This window comes from Dioscorea cayenensis, chromosome 7, assembly GCF_009730915.1.
Source record: "Dioscorea cayenensis subsp. rotundata cultivar TDr96_F1 chromosome 7, TDr96_F1_v2_PseudoChromosome.rev07_lg8_w22 25.fasta, whole genome shotgun sequence".
Taxonomy (NCBI): Eukaryota; Viridiplantae; Streptophyta; class Magnoliopsida; order Dioscoreales; family Dioscoreaceae; genus Dioscorea; species Dioscorea cayenensis.
In genome coordinates this window covers 6,230,981-6,256,497 of record NC_052477.1, presented here as the reverse complement: position 1 = coordinate 6,256,497, position 25,517 = coordinate 6,230,981, and the positions used below count along the sequence as shown (strand labels likewise).

At 34.1% G+C, this 25,517-nt stretch overlaps 1 protein-coding gene across 1 annotated transcript in view; it reads left to right on the top strand.

Moving 5' to 3' along the window:
• The window catches only part of LOC120265857 (probable transmembrane GTPase FZO-like, chloroplastic), a 36,497-nt gene extending 35,289 nt beyond the window's left edge, over positions 1 to 1,208 (top strand). Inside the window, 1 exon segment of the mRNA XM_039273829.1 lies at positions 611 to 1,208. Coding sequence (XP_039129763.1) covers positions 611 to 902 — 292 coding nt within the window. The 3' untranslated portion in view covers positions 903 to 1,208.
• Positions 1,209 to 25,517: the final 24,309 nt, after the last annotated feature.

The window sequence follows — 25,517 nt, the reverse complement described above, 5'->3', positions numbered from 1 at the left end:
CCATGTCCTTGTTGAGATTTTAAATAATTGAATACCTTCACCTTGGTCTGGGATCAATATAGATGCATACATCATTATGAACAATCCACTACAGGTTTATAGCTATCTGTTAAAAGTCAACATAATTTAACATTAGTGGTGCTACTTGATGTACTCACAGTTGATCAATAAAAACAAAACTTTCTCAATTAACTTCTTAAATTTGCTTGTGTTTCTTCATGTAAGCATTAAACATATTGATGGTAGTCTTTTAGGTAAACTTACTTTTGCAAGTCATTAAACCATTACAAGCACAGGACTTAAGCAAGCCTAGGCAAGCTAAGAGCCAACACAGCTAGCATATATACAGCCTAGTTGTAGACTTCACTCATGCGCAGCATGGATGGCATAGCACAAACAGCATGTAAGACCAATTTCATAAAATCTTTCAAATGAACTGAGTCTTTTGGCTTTCTAAATAAAATCCCCTTATCATAATTGTATGATGTTACTTCTGTTCCTGTTCCTGAGTTTATCATTATATGAATGCTTGCTGCATAAAAATTATTGAGTATTATGTTAGTTTATTGCTCGATTTTAATGTCTTATAAATTTTTTATACCTTTTGTAGCTTCTTAGCAATATCAAACTTTCCTGCCCGACGGAAAGAAGCAATAGAGAAGGTGCGAAGGGTAGCTGATGGCTTAGCTCGCGATATTGATGATGCCATGCAGAAAGATCTCGCACAAGCTACAGATAAACTTGCACAATTTGTTGAAGTCATCAGCAAACCATACCAAGATGCAGCACAAGATAATGTGAATCGATTGTTGGAAATTCAAGAAGAGTTAGGAAGCATTGAACAAAAGATGCGGGCGATGAAAGTTCGAATCCAGAGCCTCAATGATTTCATGACACCATGACACAATGGCAAATTCTTGGGCGGATGGAGGTGAGACATTTATCTAGCTTAATGGCATTTTGGTCAATTAGAATTCATTTTGTGCGTGCATGTTTATGTAAAAATTGGTTTATAATCCAAGCCAATATCATATTTTGATGTTTGTCAGTTGATTACGTTGTAAAAACTCATAGTTGGGTTGATTTGTGCCATGTTTCGGTTCAATCTAATGAAGACTATTTATTATGAGGAAAGTACAGGCCCTCATCACACATGTTAAAATTGGAATGCTGGAATGAATACCCAGACATTGTCTATTTTACTGCTACTTGGTGTATCTTGTAATTTGTTTACCTGTTATTCTCATTGTAACGATGCTAATTAAATATCAATAATAATATCTTTTTCTTTTTTTTTTTTAAAAAAAATCCTTTCACTATGATAGTAATTAATCATGCTTTTGATTATTTATATGATTAAGTATTCCATTAAAGTTAATTAAATTTACATTAGATACTAGGGATAGTATGTTTCTCATCTAAATCTGATTTGTAGGTACACGATCATTCCATTTAAGTTTAATTGTAGTTTTAGTCATTGTATTTTGTTGGATTGTTCACTATAATTTCAAAATGTGCAATCTGATTTTTGTATTTTGTTATTTTTATTTTTATATATATTTATTTATTTTGTTTCTTTGTTTTGAGCACTACCCTTAAGCATATAATTTAAAATGTAAGATAATTTTATCCATTTTTTCTACCAGAAGTGAAATTTATGGTTAAAGTGCATGATACTATGGCTTATACTAAACTGATGATATTTTTTTTAGCATCTAAATTTTTTTTTTCTAAATTTTAATTTACTTGTCTAATTTTTTCCCCCAATTATTTGATTATAAAAAAGGGTGTATGTTTTCATATGTTAATCATGAAAAAAAAAATCAGTAACAGTAGCTGTGGTAGTCAAATAAATTTTAAAAAATATTAAATAGTAAAAAAAGACATAAGTAAATAATGTGACAAAGTACAAAATGAAAAATGCAATCATGCCTTTCACTCTCATCGTAGGCCCGGCCATGCTCAAAAAGTTTTAGGCTTGGGCCCAAATTCCTTAGGGTCCATGAATATTTGAGCCAGGTTGGGCTGCCCAAACTCTAAAATATCGACCACATGGCTAAGCCCATAAGCTTAGCTCTTTGGATCAAGTTTTGGATTGGACTGGGATTAGATCATTGGATTCGGCTTGGATTGGCCGTTGGTATTTCTTTCTTTCACTTTACTTAATTAACTTTGTGATGATTTGAAAATGAAAGAAAAAGGAATACAAAACTAATATTTGTATTAATTAATTAGTATTATTACATTTTTATTTGAGAAATATATTGCATCACTACAATGTGAGTATATCTCTACTAAGTTGACCCCTACTAATTTGTCAGTCATATGCATCTTTCAAATAATAAAAAAATATAATAAATAAAACTATATATATAAAAAAAAGCTTAATCTTCGACATCTGCAATTCTAAAATTCCATTTTACACATTTAGTTTTTTCATTACTTCAATGCTTCAAATCTTTTTGACTATATGCATTCTTTTGGTTGCCAATTCCCAATCTTTAAGGTATATTAGTTCCTCAACTATTAAGGTGTAAGGTGCTCCTTGTCATCTGCTAAAACTCTATCACTTGTACAAAAAGTTGATTATAATACTATAGTCAAAACTAGTATCGTTAATATATCTCAAACCATAAAATATAGTTCCGGATAAATAATTTAATATATCTCCACCATCCAAAATATTTAAAGGTTCATGTCCTTCTTTGTTGCTAATTCAATATAAGTTTTAAATCATTAGACCAAATTGTTAGCGAAGAATCAAATTTTTCCTTTTTTTATTTTTTTAAAAAAGCATGCCTTTTCAATGAATCGATGCCCATTTTGTGTTTAAATTGGTTTATTTGTGTTAAAGGCGTTGAAGAAGCAAAGGTGAGCTCAAAAATGCATTTAGGAAAAAATCTGCATAAAAAGCGGTGTTTTGGGGCTTCAATTACTGTAGCCTACTACTGTAGCCGGATTTATGTAGGAAATTACTTTAGCCTAGTAATGTAGCAAGTTAATTGTAGCCAGCACTATAGCACCCCCGGAAGAGTTTTGTGCGGGAAAGGCTGGGAGCCTCATAGAAATCCATGCACCCTCATGGGTCCATTATGGTTCGGGCAGAAAGGTTTTTAAAGGACATCAGGGCAAAATTAAAAGAGGTCCTTTGGAGAGGGTTCTTGGAGCTTAAAGGCAAGGAAGAAGATTCGAGAAGAGAGGCTTGATTCTTGACGTTTGAAGGGTGGAAATCAGTTGGAGAAGCTCAATTTGGAAAGATCCTTCACAAATCTCATTTGGGTAGTTGTGTAGAAGAAGGAAGCCGCCCTCTATGCGGCGTCGGTGGAAGTTTTCGATGCAATCCGGCTCTCCATTTCATCAACATTTGAGGGAGTTTTGTTATGAGTAATTTAGTTGTTTTCATGAGTTTATTCTTGTTCTTTATTGTTATGGACAACTAAACCCCAAGGTCACCGAATGCTGGTGAACCTTGAGATGAACTTGCTTGTTTGGATGCTTTAGTTTACAATTAATGCAATTTGTGTGGTTTGTGGTTCATTGTATATGTACTTGATTGTATTGGATTGCATGAAAACTATGTGCTTCAATTTATTTTGTCGATTGTACTTGGATGTACGGGATGCGCCCTTGTATTAGATCGACATAGTTTGGAAGGGATTTCATGTACTAATACACTAGAGAATACCCTCCAACCATTAGTTTCTAACCTAGATATTATGTCTAACCCTAATTAGAGATTTTCCTAAGCTTAGTGCAATCATAGGAGGAGTTGACCCAAAAGGGATTCCGGTCAATACTCATATGCGATTAGGGATTAATCACCGAGGGATTCGGGGTTAACCTAATTTAGAAATCTCTTGGCCCAAATCACCGCTGCTATTGTAACCATAGCACCCTTTTAGATTTAGTAGTCCCAAGGGGATTCGCATCCATGACCATTTTCTCCACTAATCTTTCCACTTGACCTTCATGTGTTTTGATCTCTTTGCTTAACTCTATTTGAGTAGTTTTAGTATTTTGTATCACTTGAACCTGAAATTATCGATTAGACAATAAGTGAAGAGGAAGTAAGGGTAGATCCTTGAGTCTGACGGATACGACTCCTGTGTTACACATAGGGTATTACTTGACAACCCTCGTACACTTACGGGAGACTCATCAGGTTTCATCTTCTTCCATCTTGAGATTCTTGAACTTGGTATTCAACATCTGAAGCTTAGGGACTCGCACTAAATTTGTTCCTTCATGGATTCTTTACATGCTTCTTTTGCAGAGCCACATATTGCAACACTTAAATTGGTTCTCATCAACTCCTCCAAATATGGTATTGAGAGCCTTTCTATTGCCATTAGCTTTGCATGTATCTTTAGGACTCCAGCTGCTCTTCTTCTTCGTGATCTCGTTCTTCTCTTCATCAACATAGATCGAGGTAGACTATCCTTCTTCCACCACTGTCCATGCACTAATTAATTGACTTGATGAAAACCTTCCTATGAGCCTTTCAATAAAGATAGTGGTGGTCATATGATAGACGCTCCTTCTCTTCCTGCCATTGATAGAACTTGCTTGGATCTCATCTGCTTTGAAACCAAAGCTAACAAAGGTGACCCTCTCTGATATAATATGTTAGTTCCGGTGGGTGTATTGTGGGTTAGAATTCTCTCAATCACTCATGCAAACACTCACACCGATTACATATAAACCAAAGAGAAAAGAGGCACACGAAATTTGTAATTCAGTTTGGCACAACACTTTCCTACGTCTGGGGGGCCAAGGCTAGAGATAAAAATCTACTAAAACAACATAATAAAAATGAGTACAACTCTTATACATGACAATGGTAAACAAGAATCCTATCTAGATTGGCCAATGCCCACCCGGTCTCACCCACACACTTAATGTCTCTCGCCCACTCTCATCCATACACCCACTCTTATCTATAAAAATGAGTACATCTTCAAGTCCCAATTATAGCACTTTTCTCTTTTAGAATCTCCGAAACTCCTAATTTGAACATCTTCCATTTTTAGAAGTTGTAACTCCTGTTGTAACTGAGCTTGCAACGTGGCCCACTTACTGACCTTGACCAAGTTGCATCTTTCGTTGTAGCTTTCTTTACAATGTGACCTGCAGACGCCTCCAGTCCTCCTAACTATGTCCAAGTCTGAGTCAATGTAGTTGAATCCTCCCGATCTCGACCTACCAGCTGCAACTAGCTCGCATCCTCACGTCTTATTAGCAGTACTCTAGCGAGGGTCGCACCTATCCTCACGCCTTCAAAGAATATTCAATGATCTTCAAATCTTTCACTAAATTTGATCTCTAAGTCATCCAACTTTAATCTTCATGATCTTTCTAAACTTGATCTTTATTCATCCAAGGTTGGTTTTCACAATCTTTTTGTTACCAAACTTGATCTTCCATTCATCCAAGCTTAGTTCTTCAATCTTCTCCTTATATAGTTGTGTCTTCAAATAGCTTTGCCCACAAATTTCATTGAGATCTTGGTCTCCAAGTAGTTGATCTCCCAAACTTGATTCACTTGCCAAATAGAGATGTGTCTACATATGGTCATTGCTTTCACGAGATCACGAGATCCTCCAAGTTAATAGTTTTGCTAAAAATAACTACTCCAAAGATAGCTTCATATCCTCACAATCCTTTTGTTTTCTACATATCATGCTCCTTCATCATAGTTGCCACGTCATCACACTTTGCCACATCTCTTCAGTTGCCATGTCATTAACACGTGTCAAATGATGCTAAATATAGAGCCTAGCTCTAACATTCACAACTTGCTTACAATCTTTGAAAGCCTCAAAAAATGTTTATGAAAGATGCAGTATCACTCTTTATTATATGCTGGCTAAGTCTAGAGATCAATTATTACTCCGGTGATAATTTGATGCAATGCTAATATCCATTTTGGGTAATTCATTATATGATTTCCTCCCAATTATCGAATGCTGCTTCAATTTTTTTCTGTTGGGCAATCCATACCTTTCTATACGCCGGAGTGTGGACATTAATGCTCTGCTTCTCTTCGCCAATATTGACAAATAATGTCGGAATCTAGGTTGCATTATCTTGGGAGATCATTGCCGATGCACACATATGAGGACCGGCAATGATCTCTTAAATATGTTATACACTTGTTGAATGATGTACAAACCCTCTAACTACATTCGTCACCATATAACTTGAGCTAGATCTGACTGGATCACTTTGTACTCACTCCATTAACTTCTTCTACAAACAATAATGCTTAGAAAGGAAGTTAAATACCTACATGCAATTCTCTTAATGTAAAAACCAGAATGTATTAATTTATAAGAAAAGGTACTCAGAAAATTTTGGTGCAGACATTGCTTCCGAATCTAGTGTCCTCATATATGCTAGAGGCTCAAATAGTGGCATCGTCAATTTTGGGCTTTGTCTGAGATATATTCCAAATTATAATCTTTTAAATCTTTAATACTTGCTTTACTATTCTCTGCATAGTTTCCGTTTTTATGAAAAGAAGGTGCTCCAACAACTTGATGTAGTATGTCAATGTATTTGATGGTTGTTGTGAGGTAGTGAAACAGACATTGCATGATAACCCTATGCCCTCCATTCTATCAAGTCTTTTCAACATAATTAATTAGCCACATGGATGTAGTAAATCTCTGTTGATGTTATCCCCATGCCCTCCATTCTATTGAGTCCTTCCAAACAAACATCCCACAATGTAATGATGTTATCATATATGTTGATTTGTGGATAAGAGGAATCACTATTGAAGTTGCAACACCAAGCTTCCCATAAAGTTCAAGAACTTTACGGGAAGCTTGATGTTGCAACTTCAATAGTGATCCCGTAAAGTTCAAGAACTTGAATATTGGGAAATTTTTGTTGACAATAGAGCGTCATCCGAACATATCGATCATTGCACAATTTAAATAATCGATAGTAAATCTTATCGTGACTTAAAGAAATAAGAAATATGACACCTTGATGTCTGTTGCTTCTATGTTTTCTTCATGATTCTATTTAAATAATCGAAAAGAAATATCATTTTTCACAAAAAAAAAAACAAAATTGATTGTCGAAGAAACTATAACACTATCTTCGTAGAAATGGAACCATTGCAATAAACTAGAACAAGTGATCTTTTTGCCATTGTTGGCAAAGAATGTAAATATAGACAGTAAATTAAAAAGAATGTAAATAGTGTCATAATTGACACTTGCTATCGAAATTTTTACTCATCGATGAGAAAAGTTTTTTGCTCACCGAAATATTTAACCATTGCAATTTTCAATGTTATCACTTTTTGTTTGTCAAACTTTTGACCCTCGTAATTTCTAATGGTCTCATTGTAAATTTTTACCATTACAAATTTGACCATTTTAATTTTTGACCTTTGCATATTTAGCAGTTATAAATTTTGACACTTATATATTTGACTGGTGTAACTTCTAATAGTTGTGGATTTGTCTGATGTAATTTTTTAAACCATTATAATATTTATTATTGAAATTTTGACCTTGTTACGCTAACCCATTATAATTTTAGTCTAAAATTTTCTAAATTTTCAATTAAATTTTGTTAGTGTTTATATAAATAGGGGGTTTGAGAAAGAGAATTGATAAAATAAAATTTACGAACTACATTGAAAATTCCCAGAGAAAATGAAAATAAAAATAAAAAAAGAAAATGGTAAAAGTAATTAAAAAAAGGAAACAAAAAGGGCTAAAAAGTTTTACCTCTTTGACAGGTTTTCACGTACGCAAAGGAATGGTTAATAAAAAAAACCACTAATATATATTTTTTTTATTTTAATAGAAAAAAACCTCCATTCATTATATTGGTTTGATTGGTTTTACATTTTGTTAAATACAAATATAATATTTATTTATGAATGGTGGTGAAACCTTAAAAAAGAAGGCATATCAATATAAGATTAAACAAAATGAATATCAAATTTGAAAATTTAAAGATGAAATTACATAATTGGGATTTAGTCTTTTTTTAATCCATTATTATATACCTTCATTTGGGTAAAATTACATATAAAAATTATTTTATATTATTATTTACATGTAAAAATTACAAAATCGCAAAAAAATTTATACGATATATGTAAAATTTTGGACTTTTATAAAGACATTTGTAAAAAATTTCAACAAGCAAACTTAATAAAGTTCATAAAGTTTATAGGGGTTTCATAAAATTTCAATAAGAAACCTGAAATACTATGAATTTAAAAAATTTCAACTGCCCATCAGAGAAAAAGAAACACAAAAATAAATTTATAATTTATTTTTAAAAAAATTCCATTTTAAAAGTGTAATAAATTCAAAATTGGAGAAAAACTTGAAATGTTTAAATAAATTTTATAAAGTTTAAAAGGTCTTCAAAAAAGAAAAAGGGGGTGTGGACTCCTTTCTTTTCACCCGGCCTTTAATTGGGATTATGGCCGGTTGAAAAGCATGGATCACAAATCAAAATTTATTTTTTTTATATTTCAGATGATTGTGGGTTTAGGACTCCTATTAGGGGCAAGCCCCTAATATTAATTACCCCAGACAATGTTATGGGAACCTCCGATGAAGAAACAAGTGTGAATGAGAAGTAACTGAGTAAACATGCGAATACATGATCATAGACAAGAATACAAAAGTAAGAGAGCTATTCTCTAAGAGAGCTTAACAAGAGATTTTTTTTAGAAAGAGCTATCTCTATCATGCTCTTCAAAATTTATTTTTAGTTGGCGCTCTTAGCTCCTATACTGAAAGTATGTCAAAAGATCCTTTTAGCTTTGTGGATGTAGCTCTCCTCGATTTCCTTTTTTTATGTGGGTTTGTGTCTTGACACATAGCTTAGTCCAAGCTGCGACCACTCTACATTTACGAGATGCCTACTTGGTCACCTTTGCTTCTTTTATCTCTGAAGACTTTGGCTTTTTGTGCTTGTAAAATCTCCAGCTCCTTGACTTGTGAAGCTCCTCGAGTCTTTGACTACTTGATGTCTTGAAACTTCAGAGTTGCATTTTGTCGTTTATATGATATTTAGATCTTGACTCTTCAATGATTTTGAGCCTTGACCATTTGATTTTTATTTTTATTTTTATTTTTTAAGTCGTGACCTTCAACATGGTTAGGTCATTAATTTGATAATTTTGACTTGATTTTAAAATGGATCTCAAACTCATTTTTTGAAAGAGACCTCATAAGGGGTTTCAAGAAATTTTTTGTCAACTTAACTTTTTCAATGAATGTTGACAAGAGACATTTTTTTCTCTTTTTTTTCTCTTTGCGAAAATTTTCATTCATTCATTTTTTTATTCAGCATCATTTTTTTATGAAACTTTCATTTTTTTACCCTTCCTTCCATTTCAAGAAAAGATTTTTTTTTTTCACTCCAACGAGAGTCAACTCTTTTATTTTTTTAATGAGTGTTGATAAGAGATATTTTTGTGAACTCTTCATTTTTTCTTTTCTTTTTTTCACTTCAAAGATTTTTCTTTTCATTTCACTTTTTACTCCAATGAGTGTCAAAAGACCTCAAAGTGAGTTTGAAGAGAGGGTTTGATTTTTTTTTATGAAAAAATTTCTCTTTACCCCAAGAGTGTCAAGACTTCAAGGTGGAATTAGAGAAATTATGAAAAAATTTCTCGTTACCCCAAGAAAGTCAAGTGGAATGAGAGAAATCATGGAAAAATTTCTCACTCCCAAGAAAAGCCAAAGTTTCAGGTGGAATGAGAGAAATTTCATAGAAATTCTCGTTACCCCAAGAAAGCCAAGACTTCAAGGTGGAATGAGAGAAATTTCATGAAAAATTCCTCATTACTCCAAGAAAAGCCAAGGCTTCAAGGTGGAATGAGAGAAATTTCATAGAAATTCTCGTTACCCCAAGAAAGCCAAGACTTCAAGGTGGAATGAGAGAAATTTCATGAAAAAAATCTCGTTACTCCCAAGAAAAAGCCAAGGCTTCAGGTGGAATGAGAGAAATTTCATAGAAATTCTCGTTACTCCCAAGAAAGCCAAGCTTCATGGTGGAATGAGAGAAATTTCATAAGATTTTTTCTATAGAAGGCCTTGCATTACCAAAAATACCCCCCACTCAAATTCATCCTTTACTTTTTTTCCTCATTTTTTTCCTCTCTCTAACCCATCCTTTCATTTTTCCCATATTTTTCCTTTTCTTCTCTTGTTTTACTCACCCTTCCATTTTTCCATATTTTTTCTTCTCTCCTTTTTTTAAATTCACCCTTCATTTTTATCCTTCTCTTTTTTAAATTCACCCTTCCATTTTTTTCATATTTTTTCCTTCTCTCTTTTTTTTTTAAACTCACCCTTCATTTTTTTTATTTTTCCCTTTCTTTTTTTCCACTAACTTTTCACCATTTTTTTCATCTCTTTTTTCCAAGGTTGTCAGACCCGGCCCGGGTATTGACCCGGCCAAGTCCAGTGGGTCGGGTCGATGGGTTCAACTGGTCGAACCGGGTTAAACCGGGGTCAATAATAAAATATTAAAAAATTACAATAATAATAAATAATGATAAAAAATAATATAACTTATATTTTAATAATTTAAAAAAACACAATTAATTTAATATGAGATTTAAAAATTTAAATTATATATATATTATTTTTAAAAATATCTAAAAAGATAATTTTTAATATTTAAAATTTTAGTTTTATTATATATTATCATTTATCATTGGTTTTTAAAAATATAAAACATTAAATATATATGTATATCTCCTTAGGGTTACATTGAAACTCACAGAAAAGAAAACATAATATAGCCGCCTTCTTTCCCTGGTTTCTTTCTCTCAGCCGCCCCTCTCTCTGGTCTTCTCCACTTCCTCTCTCTCTCTCTCATCTCTCTCCCTCTCTTCTCCCTAGCTTCCTCTTTTCTCTCTCACACAACCGCCCTCCCGAGTCTCTCTTGTCTTCTCATTGCTCTCTTTTTGTTTTCCTCGAATCCAGACCCGTTAACCGACCGGGTCCACCGGTTTCCGGGTCAACCGGCCGGATCACCCTCCTTTTGGCCGGTTTTCTTCACATGCGAAGTTAATCGGGTATGACCGGACCGGCCTCATGGCCGATTTCCGGTTTTTCCGGTTGAACCGGCCGGGCCGGTCCGGGTTTAACAACCTGGCTTTTTTCATCACTCAACCCTCATTTTTTCATTTTTTTTTATTATTTTTTTTCATCCTTCATTTTTTCTTCTCTCTTTCTAACTCATTTTTTTTTAAATCATCATTCATTTTTATTTTTTTTGCTTTTTTTTCCTTCATTTCTTTCATCATTTTTTTTACCAAAAATGCCCCTCACCAATAAACTCTTCCTCTATTTTTCAAAACAAAATATCATTGTTCTCTCTAAGGAGAACTATATGTAAGCTACTAGTGAGAATAAACGCAGGTAGCCTGCAACACAAACAGACAATGTGTAATGTTTGTTTTTTTACCTATCTTTGACGGGTTGACTGAGCATTGGTGAGCGGGCCCCCATTGTTTGTCTCTTTGCCCTTAAAAACCGGATCTTGATGAGTGAATTATTGGCATGTGGTGTTTTGTTTAGTTTTAAGGGGAGCAGCTCAAGCTTGCTTGCTGATTGGCATCTTCAGGAGGCCGAAATTCCAGCTTTTTCTTCTCTTAAAGCTTGGAGTTGGAGGGAGATTCTCTTCACCGACGGATCCTCGAAGAGATTAGAGGTAGGTATTTCTTGCTTGTGGTTGAAGCTTGGTGGAGGAACAACATGCTTATGGCTTGCTTGGAGTTTTTCTTGTACTACATGTCTGATGTCTTGAGTTGGTTTAATGATAGTGTGTCCTAATGTTTGTCTCCTTGGTTTGAGCATGTTGATCTTTATGTGTTGTAGCATGCTGCCTTTCTCATGCTTTGTTGATGACCTTAAACTTATGTTGTATATTTTGGGGTTGCAATTTAGGTGTATACTTACCAGCTTGTTTTATGTTTGAGTATTGTATTTGTGCTTGTAGGTTGTTGTATTCTTAAATCAAAAATTGGGAATTTATAGCTTAACCCACTAAGTAAAGCTAATCCTTGTTAATCTTGCTTAGTGTAACTAATCCCATGTTGAAATCGTTTTAAGCATAATACTTCTGCAGAATTTCATAATCCTGAGTGCTTAGGAATTTGTATTTTATTATTATTATTTCAATTTTGTTTTCTCAACTGATTAATGGGTTATATCTTTAAGTCTTGAATACAGTTGTATATGTATTTAGTTCAATGGCAATAGCTTCATGTGTTATTTTCTGAAAAATATATATATATATATATATATTCATACTGGTTTTAATTTGAGATGTAATCTTTCAACTAGAGCTTAAACCCTTTCTTTAACCTTTTTGTTTTCCTTATGATTATTTTATATAGTTAATCTTGCGCTAGAAGGGTTTGTCCGACCTTAAGTTTTTCTTTAAACTCTTTTAAACCTGCAGCCTGGGTTTTTGTTGGTTCAATTAGTTAATTTTCTTAAAATGAGCATGGCTTTTGTTTGATCATTTATGTTCATGCTATTTTCATGTGTTTATATTTATGTGCATGGTTGTTCTATTGTCATGCTAGCTATGAACTCTTTTATTTGTTAAATTAGCTTGAGCTATAGTTGTAATTTAGGCCCGGCCCAAGATTTATAACCTAAGTTAGATTATTCTGCTCTGGGTAGATCCATACCCGGGTCAGTAGTTCGCTGGGACTTGAGTGAACCTTTCACTGTAGCTTTCGGAGCCGTGTAGGCTCTCGCACTGTATAATTCTGTATTTCTGGCAATAATTATTATTTAATTATTGCATTGTTTAATGATTTTATTTATTTGCGTGGTATTTATGTTTATTTATTATTTTCTTATTTGCATTATTTATTCAGTAATTCATCTGTCTGTATTCCGTATTTTTCTGCGATTTTTAGTACATCTCCATTTCTGTCTCGCCCAGCTAGGAGGAGTAAGTCCTAGCCATGTGCACATGTTTTCTGTAGTAGCGCTACCCCCGATCGCGGTCGAAGATCCGGCTACGTCACATTGATATTACGCTTGCTCGCTCGTTCCGACTTCGTAGTCGAAGATCCGACTCTCGTCTTTCGTTGATTTACGCTATTAGGCGGGGAAGATGTATTTCTGCGTGTTTTTTTCGTGTTTTTGGATTATTCCAGATTCTGCGTATTTTTCCGTATTCCAGCATGAAGTATGATCTATTATTCCGCAATATCCATTATGCATCTGCTGTTTTTTCCGCGATCCCATCGGGCCCTCGTGGCTCATGCACTCTGTGATTTCTGTTTCGCAAGAGAAGATCAAGTTTAGGGACCGGGGGTGTCGAGAGTCGTATTGTCTCGCAGTATCGAGATCTCTGTATTTTCCCTTTTCTGTGAGTGTAAGGCTTGTACTCTGACTGTATTTGTATTTTTTCCCAACTGTTGGATTGTATTTGTATTCATGAGAGGTCACTAAAGTCCGTACTTGTAGTATTTCAGTTTCCAATACCCTATTTGTGCTTTTGTGTTATGTTCATATCTGCTTGTTAGGGTTGACTCTGACCAGGTCATATCTGAGGCCTTGCACCCAGTGGGGCCTAGTCCCATTGGATGCGGTCGATCTGTCCGCGGGCCCGGCTGTGGGGCTGGGACGTGACACAATGTCTTCCTTTCGAGCTTGCAGCCATTCATTTGTATAATAGCACTTAAAGTGGATGCAATTATCCTCTGCTCAAGCTTGTTTGTTTGTCCTTGATCACACGTACCAAACGATGAATACTATTCAAGACCGGCTTTCTGGTTGTGAGTGCACACAGGAGCAACTTGGTACTCGTTGATGGTGGTTCTCGTGATGTTGGTGCGGAGGTGGGCCGTGACTGCACGCATCAGACCACTGACTTCGCACTCAACGTTGAGGATTTTGAGGCCCGGATGCGCGTTGATGAGATCGTCGGCGTGTTTTTCATGGATGCACACAGCGTCATCGGAGCGGGAGCAAACGTAGCTGGGTCGGATTATGATGCATGTATGTGCATGTGTTTTTTTTATTCTTTAAATGCATGAAAGAATCACAAAATGGTGGGACCCATTGCATTTTTTCTTCTTAATGCATGAGAGATGGATCATGGGCAGCATATACATGCATGACATGCATTCAAAGAAAAAAAATTAAAAGGTGGGACCCTTTGAATATAAATGTATGATCTTGGGCATGTTCATCATGCAAAAATGAGACACTTCATTATTTTTTTTTCTTTTCATTATTTAGATGGGAAGTATTTAAAAAAAACAAATATTGTACCCTTTTCTTTGCTGTCAGAAATAATCCCATTGTTTTCTACAGGTTTTCTTTTGTCGTGGGTCAAGCTCTCTTCAATTTCTTCACACCTTCTTCTCCCCGCCTTCTTTTTCTTCTTCCTTTTCCCTTCTCCTTTTTTCTTCTCATTTTTCTTCAAAACGCTCTATATTTATATAAATATATAAATATATATATATATTCTCTTTCCTCTTCTGTTTTTTTTTCTTCTTTTTTTAGCATCTGTTCCCCCAAAAATCCTCAACACCCCCAGAAAATCCTCAATCACGTGAGAATTTTTTTCAAAATTTAAATTCAAATTTTTTTTCAATTCTCATCACTTCTTCTTCTTTTTTTGAATTTAATTTTTTTTTAAAACTTCAAACTCCCTCTTTTTCCCTCTCTCTTTTATTCATTTTCATTTTTTTTAAATATCTTATTATTATTTTTTATTTTAATAATAAATTTCTAATGGAATTAGGAATTAAAAGAAAACCATATAAACATGGGAAAAGGAGAAAATATTATCATTGTGGTTTAATTAAAACATTCTACAACCAAAAATAAATAAATAAATAATAACCAAGCCATTTATTTTAAATGTAAAAATTTTAAGAGGAATTGTAGATAAAAAGTAAACAAAATTGCCAGCATTGTTGTATATGCAAATTTTGTTGCATATAAATCCTTATTTAACAGACCTAAAATATCAATTTATATGTTTTCTTTAAACAAATTACAATTAGTTATTTGGGATGTTATATTGTTTACATATCCTTTCTAATACATTTTAGTTGTCAAACAAATTTAAAATTATTGTATACAAAAATAATAATAATCAATTTATCCTCTAAAATTAGTATAGCATATCATAAAATGATAATATAAACTCCCACAAATAATGCCCTTTCTCACATTAACTAATGAATCTTTTTCCTGCTTTGCTTGGGATATAAATTACCCACATTAATCTTCCAGTTTTTTAGTGTCCAATCTTTGGTAGGTTTCATATGAAAAATAAATTAATATTTTAGGAAAATTAAAATTATTATTATTATTATTATTACTATTAAATTTTCAATCACACTGTGTTAACAACGCTTTTTCTAATCATATAAATTTAGTTAAAAACATTTATTTTTAATTAATAGTAATTAAGTAAAAAAAAAGCTGGGTTAATTAGTAAATATTCTCCCTAACATATGTAATTTTGATATACCAAAAGCTAATAAAGAACAAGGAAAAAAAGGAAAGGCAAAGACAATACGGTTGCCATACCAATGACCAGCATGATCAAATTTGTCCTTTTTTTATGCTATCTGATAAAACACAAGGAAATAACTTTCTTTAATCAAAAGATTAAAAAAGACAGAGAATATTTAAAGAATGGATAATCACATGTTGAAACCCATGTAGTACTAATGTCGTTAAAATTACCTTTGATGCATTACTGTATTGCAAATCGCTGCCAACTTTGGTACCATCACTTGTAATGACAACCAGATAAAAAAGAAAAAAAGGGAAATGAATCAAAGAACTTTAAACCAAAAATAAAACCAAAAAAACTACAAATCAACTATGAAAACAAGTATATCAATGCATCCGAATGATACTCATTAGGAAGCTGATCTTTCAATAAATAAATCGGCGATCTCACAATTTTGATTTGGTGGAGACAGTATTCAGCTAATACTGTGTCATAAATTTTTGGTAAAAACATATATTATAAGAAACAAGGATATTTTTTTCCTACTAATGTTCGATCAAATTAAAGTTAGATAATTTGTTGTCAACCAAAGACAACTAACTACTTTAGAACTTATCCTAAAGCTAAAATGAATTGAACCAAGTTATATTTATAACAAAAGAACCACAAAGATGATACATTCAATCATTGTAGCAGAAATAAATATATCACACCAAAAAGGGCTTTTTTTTTAAATATTACAAAAAAAAATATTTATTAAATTACGCATGTTTGGGATTATTTACCAAAATACGCACGTTGGTGGAAAACGGTAAACCTTTCCCCTTTTTCAGCTTTTTTTTATTTGTTTTATTTTAAAATATAGAAAACGGGAGAGTTTCTCCCTGCTTTTTATTTTTTTAATAAAAAAACGAAGAAACTCTCCCGTTTTATTTGTAATTAAAAATAAAAACGGGAAGAAACTCTCCCGCTTTTCAATTTTTTTAAAATTTTTTTAATAAAAGAAAATGAAAACGGGAGAGTAACTCCCGTTTTTGTTTTTTTTTTTATTTTAAAACTCTAGTGCTTGCTGTTAGGTTTTAAAAGAATGCTTTTTATATGATTAATTTTTTAATTAAAAAATAATTGTTGATATATATATATATATTAACCTTTTATTTTAAAAAAAAACTATGAATCTCGAAAAATATTAGAAATAAAACGGTCAAAGTTGCACCGGTAATTAATTAATACAAAATAGGATGGTTAAATATACAACGGTAAGTAGTTAGTACAAAGTAGGACGGTCAAACCTACACCGTTAGTAATTAGCACAAAGTAGGACTGTCAAACCTGCACCGGTCAGTACTTAGCACAAAGTAGGTCGGTTAAACTTATACCGATCAGTAATTGGTATAAAGTAGTTTGGTCAAACTTGTATCGGTAATTAATTAGGACAAAGTAGGACGGTCAAACCTGCACATGTCAGTGATTAGCACAAAGTACGTCGGTCAAACTTCCACAGGTCAGTAATTAGTTCAAAGTAAGTTGGTCAAACCTACACCGATCAGTAATTAGCACAAAGTAGGACGACCAAACCTCGCACTCGGCCAAGACAAGCACGCCGATCAAACCTCACACCACTCAGATGATTCGGGACAAAACAGATGAGTCAAACCTCGCACTCAGCCATCATGAAGTACGCCGGTCAAACCTGCACCACTCAGTGATTGGGACAAAGCAGGATAGTCAAACTCGCACTGGGCCAAGCACGGCACGCCGGTCAAACCTGCACCACTGAGTGATTGGGACAAAGCAGGACAATCAAACATGCACAAGTCAGCACAAAGTACGGGCCATCAAACCCGCACCACTCAGCTGATTGGGACAAAGTACGATGACCAAACCTGCACTCGGCCAAGACAAAGTAAGCTCGGCCAAACCCTGCACCACTCGATGATTGGGACAAAGTAGGGACAGCCAAACCTCGCACTAATCAAGACAAAGTAAGCTCGGTCAAACCTCGCACCACTCAGCTGATTGGGACAAAGCAGACGATACCAAACCCCGCACTGGGCCAAGACGAGCACGCCGGGTCAAACCTGCACCACTTAGTGATTGGGACAAAGCAGGATAGTCAAACCTGCACTAGTCAGCATGAAGTACACCAGTCAAACCTGCACTACTCAGTGATTAGCACAAAGTATGACAGTGAAACCTGCACCAGTTAGTACTTAGCACAAAGTAGGTCGGTCAAACCCCGAACCAATCAAGAATTAGGGACTGGTCAAACCCTCGCAATGTTCATAAATGAAATTTTTCAAAAATTCGAGCTCTTTATATAAACCAACATTAGTAGCCCATTTTCACTCTTGCACACAATTAAATCACTCACTCACTCACCCATACTTCTTTTTCTTATCTTCAACAATGGCAGAGACTTCACTTGTATTGGTTTACTACAATGTTTAATCATTGGTAGTGAAGACACAATTATATTTTCGTCGGATGATCAATCATATTTTTATGTCGAAGATGACATCTCTTACGAAAATTTAAAGAGATCCATTGAAGAAAGCATTGAGACTGCTAACGACCAAGGAGTTTTATATATCAAATACCGGCTCCCAATTTCTTCAGGATCTGGTAAGATTTGCTATCGGTCATTCAAATTGCGTAATGACCGAGATGTTCGAATGATGTTCGACTGCCACAAAAGAAATCCAGATATTGGCATTATTGAATTGTACGTGGAGTTCAGCGCTGCAACTTTCGAGGGTGCTCATTCCCAACAACAAAGGGCCCCAAATGACGAAGTTCAACTCAATTTGAGATGGGAGAGGATTTCATCACCATGCCAAGTTAATAAACCTGAAAGGCTCTGTACGGAGTGGAGGGCAAAAGATGATCCACCATCCAATAATTATTTTACTAATTCACAACATCTACAAGGCGGAATAAGTTATTTTCATGATACTCATGAAACTGAATTTGGTCAGTATTGCCGATCCAGTAGAGACGATGAGGAAGACGATGGTGACAGCTTTGGGAAAGACACCGAAGCAAGTGTTGATGACATTCAGTTAGAAGAATGCAATCTTGAAGACATTCCAATGACCGGCCATAATTTCATGATGGCACCAATGCAGCCTCCAGCACATATGCGAACCCTTGATTTGGAAGCAATGTCCGCACAAGAATTTATGGAGTACCCTTTATTGTATGCCGACACATTAACTGGAGCAACGACAAATGGAGATCTTCATGTAGGCATGAGGTTTCGAAGCAAAGATGATGTCGTGACCGCAATTAGGCATTACTACTTACTTAAATCACAAATACAGTTATTGAGTCTCGATCCGACTCGATACTCCGTAAATGTAAGTCATATGGCGATGGGTGCAATTGAGGGTTCGCGCATCCCTATAGCAAGCGAAGACGACTTTTGGGAAATTACAAAGTACACTCGGGCCTCACATCGTGTTCATCGCCGAATGATCTCGCAGGATCATTCAGTCGGATTCAAACATGATTTGTCGTCAAATACAAGCACTAGTCCAACAACAGCCAAGCATCAATGTATCGGTTTTAATAGTGGAGATCAAAAATCGATACGGATACACACCGACATATAGGAAAGTATGGACAGCTAAGCAAAAAGCGGTTGAAGCAGCATTTGGCAATTGGGAGGAGTCCTACAACGAATTACCAAGATGGCTATCAACGTTGCAATAGTTTGTTCCTGGGACAATATTTGATCTCGAGACCCAACCAGCATACAATGGACCTTACCTGGTACGTGATGCTCGAATCTTTCATAGAGTTTTCTGGAGCTTCCCCGCCTGCGTGGAGGCTTTCAAATATTGCAAACCGGTCATCCAGATAGATGGCACCCATATTTATGGCAAATACAAAGGCACTTTGTTGTTGGCAATCGCACAAGACGGTAATAAAAATATCCTGCCGATTGGTTTTGCCATCGTGGAAGGAGAAACGTTGGGTGGATGGACTTTCTTCTTACGCAACTTACGTTCTAGTGTAATACCACAACAAGGAATATGTTTTATATCTGATCACCATGAATCTATCAAATCAGCTTTTAGATCACTTGGCCGTGAGATGAGTGCTCCTCATGCATACCATGTTTATTGCATTAGACATATCTCGGCCAATTTCATGAGTCATTTCAGAAACAAAGAAATGCAACATATAGTTGTTAATATTGGCAAGTTACAAGATTAACTTTTTTTTTAATCTAACTCTTACATTGTTGTTAATTATTGAAGTTATATTAACTTTTTAAGTTCACTGTTGCAGGTTATTCGAAAACCATTCAAGATTTTAACTACTGGTATGGTTTACTATGGGACAACGATGAAGAGGCGACGAGATGGTTGGATAACATACCGCGGGAGAAGTGGCTCAAGCGTTCGATAAAGAAGGGAGAAGATATGGTCACATGACAACCAACCTCGCAGAATGTGTTAATTCAGTGCTTAAGGGAACAAGAAACCTTCCTATAATAGCTATGGTTAAATCAACGTACTTCTGACTTGCGGAGTTGTTTGTGAGGAAAGGTGTACAGGCGCAAGCTCAGTTCGCATCAAGCCTTATCTTCTCAGAATTACTAATGAAGGCAATCTAAGAAAATCAACAAGCAGCGTCCAGCATTTACGTTCGTCAATTTGACTGTGAAGAGAAGTCATTCATGGTAGATGAGATGTCACCCGCGCAATGTGAGAGACAAGCTAGCACTTTTCATATCAACCTAAGATCACATTGGTGCAACTGTGGTGCTTTTCAGACGCTGCATTTTCCATGTCGACATGTCCTTGCAGCATGCTCCTATATTTGTCTACATTGGGAGGAGTATGTTGACAATGCGTATAGGCTTCAAACAGTTTTTAATGTATATCGTAAAGAGTTTGAGCCAGTATCAAATGAGGGATATTGGAACCCTTATAATGGTCCACGTCTACGCCCTAATATTACGATGAGAAGACCGACGAAAGGAAGACCAAAATCTACAAGGATTCATAACGAGATGGATATTACGGAAGGTGTTTAGCGAAAATGTTGTGGTTTATGTCGCAACGAAGGACATAGTCGCCGAAATTGTCCCAACATTGCCGGTTCAAGTACTCGGTCGTAATATAGTCTAAATGTCTTTTTCGTTGTAATGTTTTAATGATGTAAGCCTTTCATATAATTATAACATGCAATGAGTTATCATTAAAGCCTTTTCTTAAAGTATATGAAGACAAGACAAATGCAAAGAAAAAGTAAATTTAAAAAAATACACAACATAGAACACCAAGCAAAATAATACTACAGATAGTTTTGCGCAGACAATAAAGAAAAACAACAACTAATACAAGAGTCTACTCTACCGTCTACGCTGCCACCTCTCAGTAAAACATTGAGGTGGGTGAATATCTCTGTCGGGTAGTCCCCGTGGCCTAGGTCTTCGTGGTTGCTCGGCTGGCGGGTCATCATCAGATGATTCATCCGAATCGCGTATTGCTGAGACTGGAGTGTTCAGGTTCGCAGCAAAGTACGAAGGGTTTGGGGTTGATTCCTAGTCTTGTTGCCGAAATGAAGTTGAATGACTAGATTGTCCGCGTTCCATAGGTGGATGATGAGGTTGATATTCAAATAAACTCCGCACAAAGTCCATCCCGAAATCAACCGAGTATCTATTGGGCTCAACTGGAGGAAATCCATGGAAATGAGATGATCGAGTAGCGTTGATATCATCTGATGAGTGAAATGACTGGTACCCTTCGTGATGTGGGTGTCGAGGAATATGTGCCTCGTCGTGTTCGACACGAGAACTATGCCGACGACGTCGTCGTACAGGGAGGACTCGGTCGTGGCACATCTAAGTAAACATGCTTTGAGGTTAATAATTATTAATACAATAATTAATTATGACATAATACAATTATTAATAAAAAAATTATCCTAAAAATATAGTGTGTTATCTAATTAAACATGCTTCGGCCGCTAATAAGATAATTATTAATACGATTAATAATTATGACATAAAAAGTTATTATGTGAAACTAATGTCTTAATATAATTATTAATAAATAATTAATTTCAAAGTTATCTAAGTATACAAAATATTACCTTTTCCGACAAAATGGATGAAATGTGATCACTCTGTAATCTTAAGAACGCCATCGAAAATTATCAACAGAAATCCCGTACACGTGTAAGTAGAAAACATCCGCACAATTAGAACTTGAAGAGAAAATGAGAATGGAGGGGGAGATAGTATAAAGTGGGAAGTGGGAAGTGGGTATTATATAAAAAAAATAATAATAAAATAATTCAACGGATATATTTATATCCGTTACTAAAGGCTAATATAGTTGGTGTTCTTGTTTTTGCTTTTCAATAAAAGCATTTGTGAAAAAGCTAAGGAATGAGAATATTTACAAAGTTAACACCAACCAACACCAACCAAGGACAAGGAATCGTCGAGGCTTTTTATGAAAAACGGGACTTTCTCTTTTTTTATTTTTATTAAAAAAATTTTTAAAAAAATTGAAAAGCGGAGAGTTTCTCACCTCCGTTTTCATAATTTTTAATTAAAAAAATGAAAACGGGAGAAACTCTTCCCGTTTTTCTATATTTTTAAAAATAAAAATAAAAAAAGCTGAAAACGGGGAAAGGTTTACCGTTTTCCACCAACTTGCGTATTTTGGTAAATAATCCCAAACATGCGTAATTTAGTAATTTTTTTTTTTGTAATATTTTTTAAAAAAAAGCCACCAAAAAGGGCATCACATAATTTTTGATTTAGTAAATAAAGAGATGATTAATTGTGTATCTTGTATAAAGCTTAAATTTATCAAGAACATGAATATTATTCTACTCCTAATGTTCAATAAGATTAAAGTTGGGGCATTTGTTGGCAACTTACCATTTTAGAATTCACTGTCAAATTAAAACAAATCATAATGTTAAACTATGGTTTTGATGTAAGGAACTGGCAAGTGCACAAAATTGTCATTTTGAGTATGCAAAATTCCAACATATCTTAAATGGAATGCATTTAGAACATTAAGAAGTCATTTGTAATCAAATTGGATTAGCATTGACAAGAAAAGAATAGGCTGCCACATCTAACCATGTAGCCTTTCTAATCTACACAAATGTGTTGGGCAGGTGATGAAAGCATCCGCTAAACAGAATATTGCAAAATTTAAAAAGAAACATAACCTCCATAAGATAAAATCATAAAGCATATCTCATATAAAAATAAGAAACATTCAGAACCATTTTATTTTACCTTAGTGGCCCCATAATAAATTTTTTATTTAAATATTAATGTTAGACGGTTACGTTTAAAAAGCCTTTATATTTTTTGTTTTCAGTTTTAAAACCCTAGCTAACTCTTCGCCTCCTTTCCGATTTAGATCGTCATTTAGGGAAAAAAAAAGACACCAAGCCTTATCTTTCTCCCCCCATTTGTGGGTGGTGTCGGCGACGAGGACGGGAGAAGGGTCTCGTCATCCAAGGTTGATTCACTTTTATTGTTGAGGTAAGCATCCTCTTCCTCGGATCTTTGGCTAAATTGTAGAATTTTTATTGTTGTTTTCTAGATTTTGATATGTTAATATCGGATGATAGTGATAGATGGGTTAAGTTAGCTTCTTGTTTGAGAACTTTGAGATTAATTTGATAGGTGTCGAATTTTTGTTTTTGATAATATCTCTTCTATTTTAGGGGTCTTAAAGGTAAAATTTAGAGGAAAGTAAAATAAGAAACATATAGAGTTCGATGTTGGCTAAATACCTACAAAATTTCAGATTTTATACATCTATAATTTATGAGATATAGCCTTATTTGTGTAATTGTCTCGGATGGTATTTTTGTGCATAACATGAAAATTTATGGGTATTTTTTATGATCATGGATATTGAATTGGGTTAGGTAAAAAAACCATGAATTATTTCTTATTAAATTATCTAAGTGTCAGTAAATATCATTAATTTTAGAGTTGTATATTGAGAGATATGCACGTTTGAAAGAGATATGTTTGAATAATATGTCTGTAGAAATAATCAAAGATTTGATTGAATGCTATAATTTGAGTAGTACTCCAAATAATGTAAATTTCAGATATGTCATAGTCTTATGTATCTAGTTTTATTCCGAATCTTGAATTTTATGATTTGGGAAAATACAGAAAAAGTTATGCTAGATTCAGTTCTCAATGGTATGAGTCTTACTTGAATCATGAATTTCTTAATCTTCTCGTATATATTTCTATTCTAGTAAGTTTCTTTGTTAGTGTACAGAATGTTGTTGCAATGCTTTAGAAGTTAAGTTAGGTTAGCATAGTACTCTATTAAATTTTCTTGCTGCCGTTAAAAAGGCTTTTGATATCCTTGGAAATTATTCTCAAATATAAGGTATTATGAGGAAACTTTTCGATTTAGAATTTGGAGTTTTTGGATGTTAATCAAGTATGTAAACCACATATAAATACCGATATATGTATATATATTTCGACTCTTGATAAACTATCATTTTAATTTGTTCACTTAATTTTTTTAATAATTACATATCTATTAATTATTTAGTCAGTTTTAATTTAATGGTTATTAAATTTCTGATTACTTATACTTTATGAGTTATTGAATCATTTAGTTATAAATTCCTGGTTTATCAAATGTTTATCAAATTTTTTATTATTTATATGTTTTTGACTTATCTACTCATTTGTTAAAGTTATGTTGATATGATTGTTTTTATATATTTATTTATTTATTAAATTCTTCGTTTATTAATATAATTTTGTAAATATTTGATCACTTCTACATTTCTGATATATTTACTCATTCTTAAAGTTCTGTTTATATAATTTTTTTTATCCAATTTCCGTTTTCCATGTTTTCCTCGATTATTTTAAAAACTTCAATTATTGAAGATGTTTTACGAGGTATCTGTTCTAGTTTGGATTAGAAATAATTGGCTTATTTGGATATTATAAAATTGGGATCAAACGAATAATGATATTTTTGCTTGAAGAAATACTTTGTACTTTGTTCAATCTGAATTTTGATAGTTTCCTGTTTTGTGAACATGAAGTATTTTGACATAGAAATTAGTCCCCAATTAACTATGCACTAACCCTGTTATTGGGGGTTAAACACTAACCGTGTCAACATGTACTTTTGACATAGAAGATATAGTTTCACACTCGTTCCGTCGATGAAGAATAACGGCCTCTGACATTCTAGCTTGGGTCACCGAGGGTAAACAAATAAACTCTGAAACTTTGATTTGGGTCACCGAGTTTTAAATATATGAATTTATATGTTTTGTTTTGGCATTAATTATTTAGGGGACATATATGCTCGTTCAATTAATAACATATATTTGTTTGAAATTATCTAATTTATGGTTTTTAATTCTGATATTTATTGTACAATGTCACACTTGAGTTTGATTTTGAAGTTACTAAGTTTTTATATGATCTCAATATTTTTAATGGTTACTTATTGGGCTCCCAAGCTCATAAAGTTGTTAATTTTTTTCAGATCATGGCCAAGTTCTGGCAGTATCTTAGCCGGCAGTCGAGTATCATGTTTCCTCTAGTGTGTTCAAGTTGTAAATTGTCTTTTCAAATTTGTATTTGACTTCCTTGTATTTGATTATTTGTAATTCGTGCCTTTGTTAGTTTGTATTTTTGGTTAGAGTCAGGTGTGTAGGCCTCTTATGCTTGTGGGGTTCCGCCCTGTGGGTGCACGGTTGTTTGTCTGCCGCGGGGACCGGCTCGGGGCGTGACAACCTTATAGTTTTCCTCTGGTTGTGGAACCATAGAAAAAGATTTCATTTCGGGATTGCCTTTATCCTATAGAACAAAGGTTTGAACAAGAAAATTAAAAGCATAAATCATCAAAGAAAGCCTTACACATTATTTTCTTCTAAGGAAAATTTTGATAAACCACACTACCATTAGAGATCACTGTAGGAAAAGGAAGTGAAGCTTAGAGCAATTACAATTATAAGCAGGTCAATCA